This window comes from Stenella coeruleoalba (assembly GCF_951394435.1).
Source record: "Stenella coeruleoalba genome assembly, chromosome: X".
Taxonomy (NCBI): domain Eukaryota; kingdom Metazoa; phylum Chordata; class Mammalia; order Artiodactyla; family Delphinidae; genus Stenella; species Stenella coeruleoalba.
The window spans coordinates 82,805,256-82,821,675 of NC_137152.1; the positions used below are offsets into that span (position 1 = coordinate 82,805,256).

Consider the following 16,420-nt stretch of genomic DNA (forward strand, 5'->3'; position numbering starts at 1 on the left):
GCATGCATGCGGGATCTAGTTCCCTGGCCAGGGATCGAACTCTGGTCCCCTGCATTGGGATTGTGGAGTCTTACCCACTGGACCACCAGAGAAGTCCCAAGACAGCCAGTTATTTTACCAACAGAATAGATTTATTCAGGAATGGCAAAGAATTGCAATTCAGGACATGTAAGCTATGGCAAACCACAGGCAAAGTCTGGAGAACAGAGGAGAGGAATGCTCTTTAATAGAGTAGAAGGGGGAGTTGGGAGGAGCTGTTATACACAAAGAGTCCTTTGGAGGAAATTGGGAGTTCAGAGTGTAGTAGCTTTTCACTGGCTGAGCTGTGACAATCTCTCATTGGCTGAGCTGTACCAGGCAAGGAGATATTCTTCCTTCTTCCTGCTGGGTAGTAAAGTAGTAACCTTCTTCCTATTGGGGATGTAAAGTTACTTCTCTTTCTGTTGGGTCTGCAATTGACTTTGAGTGGTAGGGCATGAGAGCTTTCCGTTCTAGCCTCCTGACTCCATTTTAAAAGAGGTTTTTGTTTATAAGTTTTCATATATTCACCCTTTTGATCAAAATTTTTCTCTGAAAGCATTATCGATCAAGAGTCAGGTTTTACTAGATTCAGTGGCCTTTTGTCCTTCAATGCCAGGAAGACCTTTCTGGGTGTCGTGTCCCACGTCAGAGGGAAAGTGAACATATTGGAAACCTATTGAGGTCACATTCGAATAACAAGGAGGGGTAAGAAGGAGATCTCTCAGGCATTTCCCATTTAAAGTATGTATCTTAGAACAGTGAATACAGCAATAACACACTCAAAACTAAAAAAATTAAACAAGAGCTTTGAGAAGACACGGTGCAGGAATAAACATGAAGCAGTGGCTGATGAACTTTTCAGAAAAATAACAAAACTTCAAAGGACAGAGCATGGAACCAAAGAGGTTTATTCTCATGCCTTAAGATGTAATGGGATTTACCTTGCTAGGTTTTGACCTGCTTGGGACCCATCACCCCTTTCTTTCTTTTTTTTTTTCAAATGGTGCTTCTTGCATGTGACGTTTCTTTTTCCTTTATACATTTATTTTATTTATTTATTTATTTTTGGCTGCATTGGGTCTTCGTTGCTGCGTATGGGCTTTCTCTAGTTGCGCGAGCAGGGGCTACTCTTCATTGTGGTGCACGGGCTTCTCATTGCAGTGACTTCTCTTGTTGCAGAGCACAGGCTCTAGGTGCACATGCTTCAGTAGTTGTGGCTCGTGGGCTCTAGAGCACAGGCTCAGTGGTTGTGGCACACAGGCTTAGTTGCTCCGTGACATGTGGGATCTTCCAGGACCAGGGATCGAACTCGTGTCCCTTGCATTTGCAGGTAGATTCTTAACCATTGCACCACCAGGGAAGTCCCCCATCACCTCTTTCTAATCTCCTATTTCTCCCTTTGGAATGAGAATGTCTATCCTATACCTGTTCCATATTGTATTTTGGAAGCACATAAATTATTCAGTTTTACAGGTTCACAGATGGAGAGTAATCTTGCCTTAGGATGAATCACACCTAGAATCCCACCCATATCTCATTTAGATACTATTTAGATGAGATTTTGGGGACCGGGGTGGAGTACTATGGACTGAATGTTTGTGTCCTCCCCAAATTCATATATTGAAGCCCTAATCCCCAATATGATGGAATTTGGAGATGGGGCCTTTGGGAGGTAATTAGATTTAGATGAGATCACAGAGGTGAAGCCTTTATGATGGGATCATTGTCCATATAAGAAGAGGAAGGGACCAGAGCTCTCTCTCCACCATGTAAGAATACAGCAAGAAAGCAGCCATTTGCAAACCAGAAGAGAGCTCTCACTAGACACTGAATCTGCCAAAACCTTGATCTTGGACATCCCAGCCTCCAGAACTGTGAGAAATAAGTATTTATTGTTTAATTTACCCAGTCTATAGTATTTTGTTATAGCAGCAGAACTAAGACAATTTGAATTAATCAAAATTAAATACTTTTGTGCATCAAGGAACACTATTAAGAGAGTGAATAAGCAACATACAGGATTGGGAAATATTTGCAAATCATATATCTGATAAAGGGTTTATATAGAGACTATATAAAGGACTTATACAACTCAACAACAACAAAAAGAACCCAACTAATAATTGGACAAAGACCTTGAATAGGCATTTCTTCAAAGAAGATACACGAGTGGCCAAAGTATGTAAAAAGATGCTCAACATTAGAGAAATGCTAACCCAGACCACAGTGAGATATGACTTCACATCTATTAGGATGCTACTATAAAAAGAAACTCAGAAAATAATGTGTTGGTGAGGATATGGAGAAATTGGAACAGTTGTACACTGCTGGTGGAAATGTAAATTTGTGCAGCTATTGTGGGAAACCGTCATTTCCTTTTAAAAAAATCCATATAATTACCATATATTCCAGCAATTCCACTTCTGGGTATATACTCAAAAAAGAATTGAGGGCAGAGGTTTAAACAGATATCTGTACTCCCATGTTCATAGCAGCATTATTCACAATAGTCAAAAGGGAGAAACAACCCAGTTGTTCATTGAGAAATGAATGGATAAATAACATGCGGTATATATATTCAATAGAACATGATTCAGCCTTAAAAAGGAATTAAATTCTGCTACATGCTATAATACGGGTGAACCTGGAAAACATTATGCTAATTTAAATAAGCCAGACACAAAAAGACAAATACTGTATGATTCCACTTATGTAAATTCCCTAGAATAGTCATATTCATATAGACAGAAAGTAGAATAGTGGTTACCAGGGACTCTGGGGAAGGGAATAATGGAAAGTTATTGTTTAATGGGTACAGAGTTTCAGTTTGGAATGATGAAAAATTTCTGTAAATGAATAGCGGTGATGCTTCCACAAAAATGTGAATGTACTTTAATGCCCTTGAATTGCACACTTATAAATAGTTAAAAGGTAATTTTTATATTATGTATATTTTTCCACAATAAAAAATCCAGAAAATTTGACCGTTTTAAAGAGAACAATAAAGTGTTATTTAGTACATTCACAGTGTTGTGCAACCTCCATCTCTGTTTAGTTCCAAAGCATTTCCATCACCCCAAAGTAAAACTCCTCATTCACTAAGCAGTTTCCCTCCTTTACCCTCTCCCCCCAGTCCCTGGCAGCCATCAATCTGTGTTATAACTTGTATTGGTCTTCTTCTAGGTCTTCCATAACAAAATACACAGATTAGGTGACTTTAACAACAGAAATTTAATTTCTCACAGTTCTGGAGGTTGGAACTCCAAGATCAAGTTGTCAGCGGGTTTGCTTTCTCCAGATCTCATTATACCCTCATTTGGCCTTTTTCTCCTCCTCTTCTTACAAGCATACTAGGCATATTTGATTGTGGCCCCATCCTATATCCTCATTTAACCTTATTTACCTCCTTAAAGACCCTATCTCCAAATATAGCTACACTGGAGGTTAGAGCTTTAACCTATGAATTTATGGGACACAGTTCAGTACCTAACATTTAACCCTCTGTCTCCCCAATATTCATGTCCTTCTCATATTAAAAAAAAAAAAAAAAAAAAAAAAACTTCATCCAATCCTAACAGGCCCCAAGCATTAACCCATTCTAGCATCAACTCCAAGTTCGGTCTCATCTAAATATCATTTAAATTATGTCTGGATGAGACTTGAGGTTTAATTCATTTCTAGGCAAAACTCCTCTCCAGTTTTGAGCCTGTGAAATTAAGAAATTACATGTTTCCAAATTCAGTGGTGAAATAGGCATAAAATAGACATTCTTTTTCCAAAGGGAGAAATCATGAAGATTTCCCCCTATGTTTCCTTCTAAGAGTTTTATAGTTTCACCTCCTACATTAGGTTTCTGATCCATTTTGAAATAATTTTTGCATATGGTGTAACGTAAGGGTTCAACCTCATTCTTTTGCAGGTGGATATCCAGTTTTCCCAACACAATTTGTTGAAAAGACTGTCCTTTTCCCATTTTATGGTCTTGGCACCCTGTTGAAAATCATCTGACCATATCTGTGCGAGCTTTTTTCTGGATGTTTATTCTATTTCATTGGCCTATATGTCTGTCTTTATGCCAGTACCGCACTATTTTGATCATTGTAGCTTTGATAGGGGTTACATTGCAATGAACAGATTCTCCAGTAGAGCTTCCAGTGGGAGCCTGGCCCTGCCCAGACATTGATTTCTGACTCCCAGTCTCCAGAACTGTGAGAGGATAAATTTCTGTTGTGTTTTTCTTTTAAGCAGCAGCCACAGGAAACCAATACCAATGGTGAGTGGCAGGCTCAGTGGCAAATGAGTATTTATCCCTATTTTCACCTTACCACCTTTTTCCTGAGACAAGCAGATAAACTCTCCTTTGTTAATGGATAAATCCAAAATGGCTAGGACAGACTCTTACAAGCAAGGTTTTTTTTAAAAAATTATTAATTAGTTAATTTTATTTTTGGCTGCATTGAGTTTTCGTTGCTGCACGTGGGCTTTCTCTAGTCATGGTGAGCAGGGGGCTACTCTTTGTGGCAGTGCACAGGCTCCTCATTGCGGTGCCTTCTCTTATTGCAGAGCTCGGGCTCTAGGCACGTGGGCTTCAGTAGTTGTGGCACGCAGGCTCAGTAGTTGTGGCTCGTGGGCTCTAGAGCACAGGCTCAGTAGTTGTGGTGCATGCGCTTAGTTGCTCCGTGGCATGTGAGATCTTCCTGGACCAGGTCTCGAACCCATGTCCCCTGCATTGGCAGGTGGATTCTTAACCACTGTGCCAGCAGGGAAGTCCCTCAAGCAAGGTTTTAAATGTGCAAGAGGAATGTAATTTTTATTAATTTTATTGTTTATATTTTCCCCATATTGTTTTTGTTTTTGTTTTGTTTTTTTTTTTTGTTTTTGCGGTACGTGGGCCTCTCACTGTTGTGGCCTCTCCCATTGCGGAGCACAGGCTCCGGACGCGCAGGCTCAGCGGCCGTGGCTCACGGGCCCAGCCACTCCGCGGCATGTGGGATCTTCCTGGACTGGGGCACGAACCCGTGTCCCCTGCATCAGCAGGTGGACTCTCAATCACTGCGCCACCAGGGAAGCCCGCCCATATTGTAATGAGAGTGAAAGGCATTACCTGGTGTTCAGTTCATCATATTAAGACATACAGACCCTCCCCTTGAACTTTTATTTATAGTCTTGCTTTACAGAATATTTAATATTTTTACATAGTATATACCAATTGTTCCCCTTATGGTTTCATCTTTTCTTCTTTTTCTAATGTTCAGATAGGCCTTCTCTTCTCTGATCTTTTCCTTGGATTCAGATTAACATATATCTATATTTTTTTAGTTATTTTATTGGTTTGTCCTTAATATACTTGGGACAAAAATATATGCATGGGTAATTCTCAAACTCCAGTGTGCATCAGAATTACCTGGGAGCCTGTTAACAATGCAGTTACCTGGGCACCATTATCAAAGTGTGGTTCTTGGGTGTGGGGCTAGGATTCAGTATTTTAAACAAGCTCCACATGTGATTCCGAAGCATTTGATAGGCTAGCAAACTTCAAGGAGCACTGACATTACTATCTTAAAAGGATCTCATGTGTTGATTTTGGGGTGTAATTCTTCCTCTCTGATGTGTCTTTCACAAGAAAAACATTCTAGATAAATGAAATGACTTCCTTATGCTCACACAGTCAATCAAGGATAGTGTAGAGAAAATAAACCAAAGATATTTTAGTGACAAATTATACCCAGTTGTTCTGAACTCTACATGTACATCAGAATCATTGTGGGTGCTTTTACAATGTAATGATCCCTTGATCTCACTTCTAATGAGTCTGATTCAATAGGTTGGAATTGGGTCCTGAGCTCCACTTTAAAATCTGAGGTAATTCAAGCCTGCAGCCAAGGTTACAACCTATGCACTAAAGATAACAGCATAAAAATAAAACAGTTGTCTCTTTAAAAAGGGGATGGCCTAGTGGTAAAATAAAGTCTGGTGTGTGTGTGTGTGTGTGTGTGTGTGTGTGTGTGTGTGTGTGTGTGTGTGTGATGAGGAGGGGAGTGTCCAAACTTGAACTAAAGTTGGGGCCTCCACTTTAAGTCCAGAGATGTCTGATGAACTTGTAGTATGCAGTGGGTGTGGAGTAAAATCTAGTTTCCTGAATTTTTAACCAGTTCACAGGTGATTCTGATGCAGCTGGTCTTTATAACACATGTTGATAAACACTGACATATATTAATATTACAACATCCATGTGTTGAAACTGATGTATAATGCTTTCTCTATTGTGTTCCTTTTTCAATTGCAAGCTACAGTCTGCAGAGAAAAGAAGTCACTTGCTCACAAATGATCAGAGGCAAACCTGGGCCCAGCTTGCAGGACTTTCAACTCGGTTATAACTACCTGCAGTGCCGTACAACTTACCAGAACTTGTGCTAGGCACTGAGGGTACCAGGACAAATGAGAGAATATATTTACTGTAAGAAGGGAAGTCTAGTTAGGGAGCAGTGATGACTGGGTGGTGGAACATGTCCTAAAACAAGGGTCCGTCTCCTGGATCCCCAGTCTCATCCTGTTTCCCGCTGATCTGTGATTACAGGTTTATTGAGCAGAGCAAAAATCAAAGTAAAGGAAGAGGAAAACTGCTCTGGATCCATGTAGGTTGGTGTGAGTAGAGACTACCAAAGATTCCTGCGGTGAGGGTGGTGTGGACCAGAACAGTCTTGGGGACATAAAGCCACCCCAACACCTGTGTATACAAAGAGTGAAACCTGTAGCAGTGTCTATGCAGAAAATGGACTGCCAAGAAGACTGGGCCATATTCATGGGAGGATAGAAGAGATAGTTGAATTCTGAGCACACTATCATGAGTGTCACTCAGATTTATCTTGGGGAATGGGGGGTGAGGACAAAAGTCTGAGAAAAGCCGCAAAGGGCTGTTTGGATCCTTAAGCAGCACTGGGGAAGTACCCACCTGAATTAAGTGTAACTCTAAAGCAGGAAGGGGCATCCTCTACATTTCTGAATGGGCAAACTGGGGATTCAGACCACTGAGGGCTCCAAAAATATCAGTGGGTCTTTGTCACCTTTAAGACTCCAGCACATCAGCAGTGGTGGGGACCAGTGGAGGGAGGAACACCTAGCAGAAGGGGAAGGAGTGCCTCGCAGTCATGGCATTATCCAGGGAAAGGAGACACAGCAGCATAGGTGTAGAAGGGTGTCTCCTACCTGGCAGTCAATTGGACTTGCTGGTAGGCCTACTCCTTTGGTCCTTACCTAAATATGAAGGACACCTAGAGGGCTGGGCCTTGCATGTGTCGACTGAGCCAGCCACAGAGTTCGGTCATTACCTAATTTGATTCCCACAGTAGCTCTATAAAGCATGTACTATCTTCATTTTATAGACAAATAGGCTGATTTTAAAGAAACATATCTGTAATAATTGCCAGGTTTGTGCTTCTAAATAAGAGATCCAGAGGTAATATAAGATTTATGTCTTTAAATTGTGCCTCAAGTATTTATTGTCTCCATTCCCTTTATAAGCTGATTGGTAAGTTATTTACATCTTACATTTTTTTCTGACACATGTGTATTCATTTTGGAAAAATGAGAAAAAACATTAAAAAAATAAAGAAAATAAGAAAAAGATGCATTCTGATGTGTATATATATTATATTATACATGCTTTTAAATGAGATAGTATATCTACAGACTGCTTTCTAAACTGCTTTATTAGCTTTACAATATGCAATAGACATCTTTCCATGCAAGTTGATAAAATCTCCCCTGCTGACAGAAAAACTTACAGACTAAGTCAAAAGTGAAAATTAAATCTCCAATCAGAAAAATGACAGAACACAAAAGGTTCACAGTAAAGGGTACATCAAGAAAATGCAAGTTTGGGAAGCAGGGGGGTATACGATTATTAACCTCAGCATTCAAGGCATAAGGCAAAATTCATCATGATGATCATGGTGAGGAGGATCTCCAATAAGAATGCGCAGACTGTACCTCAACTGAAGCTCCCTAATTTTCCTCCTTAGCTCTCTCATCTCCTCCATGAACCTTTCCATATCATCTGCATCTCCATCTATGATGTCAATGTTATTGACAAGCCTATTGGGCATATCCTCTCTAAAATCTTGGGCAGGTGGAGCCCATTCCCCTCTAATGTTTCCTCCAGGTTCTTGGCCTTCACCACCTCCCAAAGGGCGGGCTTCCTCATTCTGCACTGGAACTTGCTCCTCTCCTCTGCTTTCCTTGGGGACATTTTCCATCTTGAGATTTTTTTTTCCTGCTTCTTCTTCCTAGTAGATAAAAGGATTGAATGTTTTGTAAGAACAGGATTCAGAGCTCTGTGAGCAAAGGTTTTCCCACCTGAGAGACTTCGTGTGCCCTCTAAGGGGTGCCGCAGATCTAGCCCTGCCCCAAAGCCCACCATTTTCCCTGAAAATCCGTCCCAGGGCCACTCCTGGCACAGAAACGTAGGACAGGTAGTGGGCTGGACCGTCGCTGAAAAACCAGGTCTTAGCCTCCAGGGATCTTGATATGCCCTCCAGGGGCACCCCAGAGCTTGCCCCTTTACTCCCTTCTTCCCTCACCAGCCACAGGCCCACAGTTTCTAAAGACTCGGCCAGATTTCTCCTGCACTTAAGTGGGGCAGGGAGGGCTGGGAGTCCCCCAAATTCTGTTCTGATCCCTGATACCCCTACACCAAAGGGTCCCAGGCACCTCCCATACCTGCAGGAATCAGAAGCAATATTCCTCTCGTAGCCTTGAAATCTGCTGCACCAACGGACCTAAAGACCTGCAGACAGAAATTCGACAATGGCCAGGACTGATCACTCGACTAAAGGACCAGTATCAGGGGACACCAGCTCCGTTGTTGGTTTAGGACTCTGCTAGAAATGTGTTGCTGCCTTCTCTTTCTCCTCCATCCTGTCTCACAGCTTCTTTTCCCGCCCTGTGACGCGCTACCCTGCCTTCCAGAAGAAATCAAAGCTGATTATTTCCAAACCAGTTTCACCTCTTCTTTAGGCCCCTTATCTCCACTGTCTCGTCCTTCCCGTCATCTAATTACCATTTCTTGAACGCAAATGGACAACTTGCGGGGCGTGGGAGTCCGAAGAGGTTGCTGGGTGGCTACGTGGTTCATTTATAAAGAATTTCAATCTGGGTATCTGCCAGGACCTTTTGGGACCCAGTGGACTTTCTGGAGCTCACCCTCGGGCCACTGCCCACCATTTTATGCATCAAGATGGATGAAGAGGTAACGTGGGCATTGCAAACCTGTCTCCGCTGCGGCGTCAGCGCTTTGTCAGGCTTACCCGAGGGTCCGCAGGTAGCGCCCACGCTCACACCGACCCGCAGGGACCGGAAACTGTTTCTCGTTCCCCGCCTATATCCCGAAGTCAGTAGCCCGCCCGATCGACTGCCTCCTCTACAGAAAGGACGTGCTTCCCAGACCTAATCCCTGTCCCTATCCTCTGCAGCAGCCGCCCCGGTCCCCTTCCCCCACCCCTCCCCGGAGTTCCCGCAGCCCACCATTTCCAGCTCCAAAATGGAAGGAGGGTGGAGAAGAAATACCGGGAACAGTGGCCTAGACCCGATGCAGAGTCCGCCATCCCCAACCCAGGGTCACCGGTTGCGCGCCCCCTCCCGTCGCCCTGCAGGAATCAGACCGTTTCCTCGCCGTCTCCTTTTCTAGTCCTTCCCTTCCAGGCGTCGCCCGATCGCCCACCTCCTAGGAGGTGCCAACTGGTACCCATTCTTAACCCTTGGCCCCTCTTGATCTCCTCCCACCAAGCCCTCTATTTCTTGCACCAAACGTGTGAACATCGGGTAAGGGACAGAGAGAATCCAGTCCTGGACCCGCTCTGGTCTTTGCCCTGAGGCCCCCGCTCCCCTCCCCAGTCAGCACCCTCCAACCTGCCAAGAATCTGGGTCAGCTTCTACGACTTCCTCCTTCCTGGGGACAGGTTCGCCCGTCTTCAAGGCAATAGCGAGCCGGCATACAGCCACAAACGACTAAGGACTGCAACTGGGAGGAGAGACTAATCCAAGGGCGGGCTCTAGGTCTCGTAAGGGCTACGTCACTGTGAGCTCAGATCTCCAATTATGGTTCGTACCTGAGGAGCTGCAGTGGGTTGTGGGCGGGGCCACCTTTCTCCTCATTCCCACCTTCCCCCCACCAATACCACTGGGTACTGCCCATCCGTTATTTATTTATTTATTTGTTTGTTTATCTATTTATTTATTTTCCTATTTAGCATCCTCGACACCAAACGGGTCATAATATTTTGTCGTATTTGCCTTTGTCCTGATTTCTGCTGGAGCTTTTAAAGAATTGCGTCTTCCTCTTCTAAAATAGTAAATGCCCACTTCTTTCCCTTCCACTCACCGACAAGTAAAGCCTAGAATTGACCCTATTAGTCTTGTTGGTTTTGTCCCAGGCTGGAACCGGGACGGGGGAGGGGTGTGCAAGGCTAGGGAGTCTGGAAAATAGGTAGTAGGTAACATTTTTAAAAACACTTTCACTCTAATTATTTCCCTTTCTGTTTATTTACTTTTTGAAGGGGTGGGTGATTGTTTTTGTTCTGTTTCCCATCAGCATGCATTCATTTTTTGGTTGTTATAATTAGACAATACAATTATTTTCAGTTGAAAACCGATTCAAGTTGCAAAAACTTGGCAACATGTTTCTGCTGTTGAATCATCCTATAAATATAGACCCTCCAGATTGCACCCTCACCCCCTTTTAAGGACTTTGGAATATAAACCTATGCTGCTGGTTTCCCTTATGAAGGGCCTCTGTGCAGTCCTTTCATGAGATGAGGCAGTGAGTCTAATGGAGTCTTGATGGTGGATTTTCAGATTTTGAGAACCTGTGACAAATGTATCATCTCCTCTAAATTATATTTAAATTATATTAGTACAACTTCACTTTACAAAAAGACTCTAGCATAGCTTCTAAAATAGAGCAACACTGAGGTCTTCCAACAATTCAGAACAGTAATTTGGGAAAATTATGCTAACAGGTAAAAAGTATTGTGAAGCCACAATATTAAAACAATATTATACCAGAATAAATATAGGACAAATGAAACAGAAGAGAAAGCCAATTTTCAAACCCAAATATGGAGAAATATTAGTAATCTTATTGAAATATTTTGAATCAGTGGTGAAAGGTTAGATTACTGAAGAAATGGTGCTGATATAATTGGTTAACTATTTGGAAAAAAAAACGAAGTGTGTTATTCCTGTTATACACTTAAATACAGACACTAAATATTTAGATAAAAATACATAAATCATTAAAATAGTATATAACAAATGTTATTTTGTATATAATTTTAGGATGAAAATGTTTTTTAAAAAATATAGCACCAGAGACAGACATAGCCAAAAGGCAATTGGTCCAATCCTGCTGGGGACCCTCTAAGTCTAAGGAACCATGTACAATGCTCCTCAGAATTATCCCAATAAGAGATGGGAAACTGGAGCATTTATCCACAGATGTGGATCCTTTATTGGTGGATGTTACCCTAGGAATGTTAAAATCTCTGGCACATCTAGGTTGTCCTAAGCCTGGGCTGAGCAAGCTCCCAAGGTGCCAGAAAAAGCCCTCGGTAAAATTTAGAATTAAGATAAAGTGGAAGGACAATATCGTTTTTATCCCTGCCTCAGGAATTATACTATTCACTTTTACTCTAAATCAGTCCAAATATTTACCTTCAAAATAAAGATAATACACACACATCCATTCCCATGTTTATGGATATTGGGCTGTCTGTAGTTTTCATTATGAGACACATCGTTGATTGAACTTCTTTGTACATAAATTTTTGATAATAATATGAAGGTATTAAATTCCTAGAATGGTCATTGCTGTACATGATTATGGATGCTTTTAACTGGCATAGACATTGGCCTTGAAAAATATTGTCCCAATTTGGCACCTATAATGTATGAGCACTCCTGTTGTCTTATGTGTTCACCAACACTGGTTTACTATATTTTTTAAATTTTGTTTTATTTTATATTTTGTTTCATTTTGTCTTATTTCATTTATTCTTTAAAAAGTGTTGTCATAGTCATCAGGTAATGTTTTCTATACCTGCCAGATAATAGCAGACACCTGAGATTAACATTCCCAGACTATTCTCTGAAGATTCTAGTTCAGTAGATTGGAGCCAGGCCTGAGAACTTGCATTTAGGTTTTTTACACAATTCTTAATATTAGGTAGGGTTGGGAATCCATGTCATGGGCAAAAAAACAAAATGAAACAAAGCAAAAAGCTCTCATTGTTATTATTATGAAATAGCCTCAAAATTACAGAATAGTTTTGAAAATAGCACAAAGAACCCCCACATGTCCTTCACTGTATTCCCCAGTTTTAACATTTTGCTACATTTGCTTTATCATTCTCTCTTCATGTAGAAGGACATATTATTTTCTGAACCATTTGAGTCAGTTGAAGATCGAATGGTCATTTAAAAATATTTATTTCAGTTCATTCCATATACAATTTTCTTAAAGATGAGCCTATGTTTTGGTCTTTGGAGATTTCTTATATAAAATATATATATATATATATATAAACTTGTAATGTATAAAGATAAATATTTTAGTGTATAATCTTAGTAAATGTTCTCTACTCAGTATTATACATAATTTATTCATGTATCTATTTTAATAGAATAATATACCATAAGCTAGTCTGCTACTTGCTTATTTATTTGCTTAAAAATATTTTCAGGTTAGTAACAATTTTACTACTCTCCCTGTTTTTAATGTCTCAAAACTGTTCAAATTATCATAATTTATTTAACCAATCCCCAATTGACTCATATGGGTATTATTTCCATATATTTACAGTAACCAGTACTGTTTCAATAAATGTGTATAGGCAGATTGCCCTCCAAAAAGATTGTTCACACCCTCACCAACACAGGTTGTAATCAATCATACTAATTTATGAAATATTGGAGTTATATAAAACTAGATTGAGAGAATATAGCATACATCCATACTTTTATAATATATATAGTTTGAAAATATATATAATAAATACGTACATGTGTATATATATATATAAACACATAGTTATTTTATGTACTTTTAATGTGTGTGTATATATACATACACACATATATATGCATACATACACAAACACGCAAACTACTTTTCTTACACAACCTACTTTTTCTTAGAAATCATGTTTTTTGTTTTTTGTTTTTTTGCCGTTGTTTTTTTTTAACATCTTTATTGGGGTATAATTGCTTTACAATGGTGTGTTAGTTTCTGCTTTCTAACAAAGTGAATCAGTTATACATATACATATGTTCCCATATCTCTTCCCTCTTGCGTCTCCCTCCCTCCCACCCTCCCTATCCCACCCTTCTAGGTGGTCACCAGGCACCGAGCTGATCTCCCTGTGCTATGCGGCTGCTTCCCACTAGCTATCTATTTTACGTTTGGTAGTGTATATATGTCCATGCCACTCTCTCACTTTGTCACAGCTTACCCTTCCCCCTCCCCATATCCTCAAGTCCATTTTTTGAGATTCATCTATGTTGATATACATATAGATGTAGGTCCTTTATTTTTACAGCAGTATAGTATTCCATTGTATAATTGTATTTTAATTCATTTTATTGTTTTCCTGTTGATGCACATTTAAACTTTTTCCCTACTTTTTTCTAATATAGCCATAGTTTCAGTGAACATCCTTGTGTATGGCTCCTTTGTACTTCATTTGAAGGCAAAATTTTGTTTCTGTTGCATTTATTTGTTTTTAGTTTTTAGGGTTGTTGTTGTTAAGCCTCATCTGCCAGGATTTTCCAAATCTGCCCCTTTTGGGATTTCATCCTAGATATGGAAATAACACCTAGATACACAGGTTCTTCCTCTGGAAGTTCTGATTTAGTAGGTCTCGGATGGGACATGAGAGTGTATTTTCAGAAGTACCCCAGGTAATTTATAAGATCAGGCAAGCCTGGGAAACACTTTGATGGGTTTTAAAAATTATCCCATTAATTTGCTGATTTATTTTCTTTAATTCTTAGTGTAGTTCAACTTTTATTTTTAAATATCTTTATTATCCTTAATGGTTGGGTTTTTAAAAGTAAAGTAATACAGATATGAATAATGTAGAAAGTGCATGAGTTTGCTATATAGTCTTTCAGAAGTTTTATTTTGTATGTATTTATGTGTAGGAATACTTTCTTAGCTCAAGCAAGGATGAAATACTTAAAATTGTTCTTTAATATTTAGGATGTTACATAGCTTCTAAATAGAGTAACACTTAAGAACAGATTTTTAGGTTGAAGGGAAAAGTTTCAAACTGAATACATTTCCCTAAGATTTCTGTACAAGCAAACAATCTATTTTGGTAAGCCCTGAAATTGGTTAAGACACACACAAACACACACACGTCCCTCATTGATCTGTAATTTCCTTTTCTTCTACATTTATTTCAGTCTCTGTTCTTTCTAAATTGTTTAATTTTAATGATTGAATTGTTTTTCAAAAATAAAACCATCTACTTTGGTGTATATTATTGGAAATCGTTTTCTATGCATATACTTATATAAAGTAAAATGTTATTAAATCAGGGAAGAATTATATAAATGTAAGCTTCTCCTTTAGGAAAGGTACAGAACTATGCTTAACAGCAAGATGAAAGTTTGAAGAAAAATAATTTTAAAGTCACTACATTTTTCCCCATTTACTCAGCACAAGAAACTATTGTTCACCACTCAACTAGGTTTTTTTTTTTAATGATTACAATTTTTTTCTAATGCTAAAACTTGTAAAAATTTCATGGTCATAAAACATTATTTGTTCTTTTGTTACTTCAAAAGCTTTAAAAAATTTTGAAACATTTTAATACAGCATGTCATACAGCAAAGACTAGTGGGAAAATTATTGTTTAAAAATTTCTATTGGCTGGGCTTCCCTGGTGGCGCAGTGGTTGAGAGTCCGCCTGCCGATGCAGGCGACACGGGTTCATGCCCCGGTCCCGGAAGATCCCACATGCCGCGGAGTGGCTAGGCCCGTGAGCCATGGCCGCTGAGCCTGCGCGTCTGGAGCCTGTGCTCCACAACGGGAGAGGCCACAACAATGAGAGGCCCGCGTACCGAAAAAAAAAAAAAATTCTATTGGCTAATGTAAAACATCCCTTTGTTAAGCTTAGTAGGATTTTGTTAAAGAAAGTTTCGTACCCAAATGCTATTAAAACTCAGTTTTTCTTCATAATATTAATAAGAATGGTTTAAAATAAATCTCCCTTCTGTAGTAGAAATAAAGGAGATTCTAATGGCTTTCCCAATCTTAATCACATTACAAAAGTTGTTTTGTAACAACTTTTTATTTATAACATATTTTATTAAAATATGTTACTAAAATAACATAATATATATGCACATATTTTAGTTGAACCATGTAGAGTTTTCTGAGACTTTTTAAAAAAACTTAACAGTATATTTGGACATATTTCCATGTCTTTTATTGCTGTGTAACAAATCACCATAAACTTAGAGGCATATACAACAAAATTCATCTCACAGTTTCCATAGGTCAGAAATCAGGCACAACAAGGCTGGATTCCCTGCTCAGAGAATCACAAGGCTGAAGTTGGCTTGCTGTGTCCTCATCTGGTGACAAACCTAGGGAAAAATCTGCTTTTAAACACATTCTTGTTATTGTCAGAATTCAGTTCCTGGAGGATGTAGGACTGAAGTCTCAGTTTTCTTACTAGCTGTCAACCAGGGACTGCTCTCAGCAACTGCAGATTGCTTTCATATCTTACCATGTGGTTCTGTCAATCACAGCAAGAGAGAATTGCCCTTACTTCAAATCCCTTTCACACTTTGAATTTCTCTGACTTCCACTTCTGCTTCCAGCTGGAGAAAATTGTCTACTTTTGAATGGTTCATGTGATTAAGTCCAATCCACCTAGATAATCTTAACCTTTTAAAGCCAACTCATTTGGGACTTTAATTACATGTGAAAAATTGAATTGCAGAAGTGCCTTGATTAGCATGTGATAGAATAACCAGGGGTCTGGAATCTTGTGGGGGGTATCTTAGAATTCTCTCTACCACACTACCTAAACCATTTTTCTTTTTAAATTAAGACACAATATATCTAACATAAAATTCAACATTTTAACCATTTGAAAGTGTACAATTCAGTGGCATTTAGTACATTGACAGTGTTTTGCAACCATCACCCCTATCTAGTTCCATAAACTTTTTCATCACCCCAAAAGAAAATCCCATATCTATTAAGCAATCATTCCCTATTACTCCCTCCCCACAACCTCTGGCAACCACAAATCTGCATTCTGTCTCTATGGGTTTTCCTATTCTTGATATTTCATATAAATGGAATCATGCAATATATAACCTTTTGTTT

At 39.6% G+C, this 16,420-nt stretch overlaps 1 protein-coding gene across 2 annotated transcripts; it reads right to left on the bottom strand.

Moving 5' to 3' along the window:
• Positions 1-7,510: 7,510 nt before the first annotated feature.
• On the bottom strand, positions 7,511-10,054 carry BEX5 (brain expressed X-linked 5). 2 transcript variants are annotated; one of them, XM_079911741.1, is made up of 3 exons: positions 9,928-10,054; positions 8,740-8,806; positions 7,511-8,306 (listed from the first exon to the last, which is right to left on the bottom strand). In XM_079911741.1, the coding sequence occupies exon 3, from the start codon at positions 8,274-8,276 to the stop codon at positions 7,938-7,940; it is 339 nt and encodes a 112-aa protein (XP_079767867.1). In that variant the 5' UTR covers positions 8,277-8,306; positions 8,740-8,806; positions 9,928-10,054; the 3' UTR covers positions 7,511-7,937. The 2 variants fall into 2 exon arrangements, with proteins under 2 accessions (XP_079767867.1, XP_079767868.1); XM_079911742.1 differs by having other exon boundaries at positions 9,932-10,006.
• Positions 10,055-16,420: the final 6,366 nt, after the last annotated feature.